The sequence below is a fragment of the Hippocampus comes genome, unplaced genomic scaffold (genome assembly GCF_001891065.2).
Source record: "Hippocampus comes isolate QL1 unplaced genomic scaffold, H_comes_QL1_v1.1 scaffold178, whole genome shotgun sequence".
In the NCBI taxonomy this organism is placed as follows: domain Eukaryota; kingdom Metazoa; phylum Chordata; class Actinopteri; order Syngnathiformes; family Syngnathidae; genus Hippocampus; species Hippocampus comes.
This window is the reverse complement of record NW_017807733.1, coordinates 213499-218361: the sequence shown is the minus strand read 5'-3', so window position 1 is coordinate 218361 and position 4863 is coordinate 213499. Positions and strand designations below refer to the sequence as shown.

At 39.7% G+C, this 4863-nt stretch overlaps 1 protein-coding gene across 1 annotated transcript in view; it reads right to left on the bottom strand.

Moving 5' to 3' along the window:
- emilin1b (elastin microfibril interfacer 1b) overlaps positions 1-4863 on the bottom strand; it is a 36706-nt gene continuing 31843 nt past the window's right edge. Inside the window, exons 11-14 of the mRNA XM_019858079.1 lie at positions 2351-2458; positions 1700-1717; positions 1340-1474; positions 1-1153 (exon numbers count right to left, since the gene is read on the bottom strand). Of these exons, the coding sequence (XP_019713638.1) occupies positions 831-1153; positions 1340-1474; positions 1700-1717; positions 2351-2458 (584 nt within the window). The 3' untranslated portion in view covers positions 1-830. The remainder of the gene's footprint in view (positions 1154-1339; positions 1475-1699; positions 1718-2350; positions 2459-4863) is intronic.

The window sequence follows — 4863 nt, the reverse complement described above, 5'->3', positions numbered from 1 at the left end:
TCTGCATTAAATAAAAAATTTAATACCTTACATACTCTTTAAAACAACACATTAAAAAAACAAGGACATTTGACCTTTTTGGAAGACAGTAATTCTAATGTGCACTTTTTACATTAAAATTCTGGTCACCAACTGCAGACACTAACCAAATAGAGAATACTGCTAGAATCTACTTTCCTTGTCGATCAAAATAGTCTTGTGAGTGACATAAAGAAATTTGGCAACACAAACAACAACAAAAAAAAATGTGCAATTTATGATAAAACATTCAATCCGAAACTCATACCAGTAAACTGAATACTGTAGTATAATTACTATCAGACAAAACAAACATGTCAGAGTTTTCACAAAGATAACACGATTCAATGAAAACTTCTGAGAAGGGTGATACGCCCACAAACATGCGCTTGTTTACCACAGGATATAGCTTGTCCTTGACAAAAAGTTGCCGACTAAATAGGTTAGGTTTTCGACACCTGAATTGGAATTAACGCTAACCTCTAGGGATACACAGCTGTGGAGTATAGTCCTACTGCTTTTATCTACCTCGGAAGAAAAGAAAGCTCAGAGGACAAATCACATAAAACTAGTAAAACAAGTTTCTGGTCACATGACCAGATACATGATAGAGAAGATAGAGAATCTAATCTTCTCAATACTTGAGGTCTTTGTCAAGAAAAGTTCTCCGTCACTTCTGAATACCAAATGAGATCGTTGTTTTGGTGCTGCCTCTGGTGGGATTGTCTTGACTCATCTGGAAATTCTGTTACTCAGGTCCTCTGTCCTTGTCATTTAATGTCTTCAATGTTTCAGACATGGGCGGGAAGCCATCACATGTCTTCATAGAGGAGCATCCCATTAAAGATGGTAAGTGGTTCCACAGAGTGGGCCAGTTTTCCCATCACCAAGTCGATGCAGACTGTGTCCTGGGCCTGCAGGGGCAAGATGATATTGAAAACAGCAAGCGAGCCTGGAGAGGTTTTAACTTCCGCCACAGGGTTGTTTTCCAGCCCCTCCGGCTGGTAGCCACCAGAATCCACGCGGGCCATGCCATAGTTGGATTTGGAAAGAACTGCCTCTATCTTCTCATTCTTATGGCCTGTTAGGATGGCGCTGAAAAAGTAGTGTCCATCAACTGGGGCAGTAAAAATACCTGAGATGAAGAGATGAGCAATTGGTTACTGCACAAATATGCATCCGTATTCTCCAATGAAGTGACATTTGAAGATGTGGATTTATTTAACTCATCAGGGACCGGGCCAAATGTTGGCTTGTGAATCATTGACGAGAGTAAACGAATCTCGAAGGACAATGAATGCTCACAGTAAGTTCTGTTTACCTGTTCTGGGGTCATAGAAGTCACCTTCATTAACAAAGATCTTGTCAAAGATAATGGTCCCCGGGATCTCCATGGGAACAGTGAGGGCAGCAGAGAAGGACAATTTTGGTAAATGAGCATCAATACCGGGTAGTCCTGAAAAACGCACATTTTACAAATTAGTACATGATTTGACCCGAGTGAGGACAAGCTGATTAGAGAATGGATGGATGGATGGTAGGAGTGTGCAATGTTTGGCTGTAATGATCATTATCATAATCACTGTCATCTGTCATCATCACAGTGATTTCTGTTGCAGAATAAAATGAAATAATTGATTATGAGATCATTTCATCTTTCACATTTATAAGATATACATACCTGTTTCTCCTTTGGGACCTATAAAAAGCATATCAGTAATTAGTTAAAAAAAACATTCAATAGGTCACAAACACTTTATGACAATATAAGTTTGACGCTAGGAACCATCATTAATTTTCAAATTAACTAAAAAGAGACATCTTGTTCAATAAATCTGGAAAATAGTACGTGTACATTCAAACCTCGTTTTTTTAAGATGGATCTAGGACTTTCCTCAAGGTTGAGTTAGTTAAATGAGTTCAAAATTGCGGGCAATTTTGGCAGGAGACTTTCAATGGTCTCCTAAAGGGGTCAAGATGAAGAAATTTCATCTTTCGAGACAACCAACCACATCGCAAAGAGTTAACATATATATCCAAATCAATAAAACATTGGCTTTACCAGACGAAAATAATGGGTTTTATTGGACAGAGCCCAGACCTAAATCCAAATGAAAATCTTTCGGGTGACATCAAGTGGGCTGTGCACAGGGGATTCCCGTATTTTGAAAATATGTACACGAAAGTTAAAAAAAAAATGCAATGATGATCCACCTCCACCCCCCAAAAAAGATTCAAAATCACAAGACACTGCAACAAAGTTTTCTTCAGAGTCGAAATGAATCCGATTTCTCAGGCTTTGCATTGGAGAATAAAGATTCGAGTGTTATACCTGGGAGTCCATGTGTTCCACTTTCGCCTGGTCTTCCAGTAGGTCCAGGTGGCCCTTGGGGACCTGGCAGCCCATCGAAGCCTCTCTCTCCCGGAGGTCCAGCTGGGCCTGTAAAATTATGACCCACCTTGTTATGAGGTAAAATAAGTTGAGTAAGTATATCATACGTTTGATGCCACATCAACAGCATCTCAGGAGCAAGTTAAAGTACCTGAGGGACCCATTCCACAATTTTTTTTCATGGTATTAAAATAGGCAACGATTGATAAAGGCAACATAACTTTGGCAGCGTGTTCATTTCGATTCTGGACCTGTGTTGACCCCCTTCCCAGATGTCCTGTGACGGTTTGATCAATCCGTGTGTAGTTTTTGTTGAACAATTGGTCCACGCTTTTTGTGATGTACACTGCTCGATGTTTTCTTTTCTCACAATCCACTTTAATTCGTATTTCTCCTTGATCGCCAATGTTGGAGCTTTAGCGCTAATGAACTAACACAATGCAAGTAAATGTACTCAAAAACTCTCCGTGTCGACTTGACTAGTTTTTTTTTCAGTGTGTTATCCTGGGCCTGCCTTGCTTGAACAAAACTGGTTTGCTCCTCTGCTATAATATCAGGCATGAATGACTGAAATTGTTTGGAAATATTTATAGCCTGTAGCTACTGCATAGTTCTTTCTTCTTGCCCTCTTTAGGGATTCTAGACACGATGGCCTTTTTCCAGGATGGGGGATTTTCACCCCCATTCACTGTATATGAAGAAGGTGTGTGTAGCCGTGAATTTGTGTTAATGTATTTCTCAAATGTGCAAATGTGGAATATGCAGGATGTAAGAATACAGCATTTTAAATAGACTACTCACACAACACCACCGACAGCGCAGACACAGAGCACAGGCCGAGGAGAGGTGTGAAAAATCAAAAAGAAGGTCTCAGCAGTTTGACAAACACTCCTTTTTTTTTTTTTTAAATTAACATGGGTTGCATGTCTTTTTTTTTTAACAAGACATACAACCACAAACACTCTGCGGTGGCAGAGTAAAATGAGATGCCATTTATCTGCTTCACACTGTCCTCTTTCGCCTGGTTGCACAAGGCTGGAATGTCAGCTTGTAAAATCACATGTTTTAAAGCAATTTGACTGCAGTGAGGTTAAAAGTCAAAGAATGATCACAGGAAGTTTGTTCATATCACTATCATCATCATCACGATCATTACTGTTGACTATGTCTTTTTATTTTTGTTTGAATACATTTTGGATCATCAGAAATTCTTTGTAAATTCTGTTCCTATATATGCCAGTGGTATATACCTGTACTGACAGGCAGTAAAATGAAATGTTTGGCCATTAGAAGACAAAAGATCCCATCAGCCTGTGTAAACAACTCTTAACATTCATCCAACACAATAGGTCATGTCATATATTAGCCTTGTGTTCAATTTAAAAAGCCCGGATTTCACAGTAAGTCAGTACATCTATGATTAGACAAGATCATTATTTCAGTATTGATACTTTTTGGATTTTTGTTTGCCGGGTATCCGTGATGTTATTGGAATATAAAAAAGGTGCAACTGATCGACTCAATACTCTCCGAAATGATAGCCCAAGTTATGAAAGAAGTCTCATATGATGTACATAGACTAACGCATTCAACGCATGCGGGCTGTAAGCTCCCTGGAGGCAGTGGCAGTGGGGTGATACAGACTCGGTACGTTGGTCTCGCTGTCAATTGTGGCACTTGGAACGGGTACCTGGTGCCAGTAGCCAATGTTTTTAAGTTCCTGGCGGGCATCATGCATAAAATAGGCAATAAAAAGAAGTAAGAAGAGCCGTTTCTCAAATGCATGGTTACGCCGATAGCCTTAGCGCCAGGTGGGTGTTATTAGTCATACTGTACACACTGCAAAAACACATGTGCCTTCAAAGTGGCCCGTTGCATGAGACACGCACACACATCACAGGCGAGGGGGAGCTAAACTTCCACCACGCAAGTTCATTTCATATTTGAAGTGTGACATATTTTCCAAAAGGGTCGATATGAAATTCACGTCTCAGGAAAACTCATCACACTCACTTCACCAAATCACGGCACTTTGGTGATTATGTACAAATTCCCAGGTTACACATGGTGGATGTGTTAGAAGTCTGAACAGGACAATCACCTTGAAAGTGTGCAAGCCAGGCACAGAAAAAAATGACTTAAGCACAAACGAGAGAATATGCCCCCTACTGCATCTGAAATTTAAATTTCAGAATACTGAACTCTCAAGAGATGGGTTAATGAATCTGTATTTTGGGTAGGTGTCACAAATAATATAATTAAGTGTTTTCACTGATGCCAAGCTACTGTGTAGTTTTGCACAGACAGCATATAGACAATACACCGCAAAAAAATCCAATGTTCAATTGACGCCCACAGAGTTGATCGTAACACTTTTTCTGGAGTTTATATAGCGCCACAAGCTCCAGAGCTAAATCAACACTGAAAACACTAGGAAGGAGTATATATATATA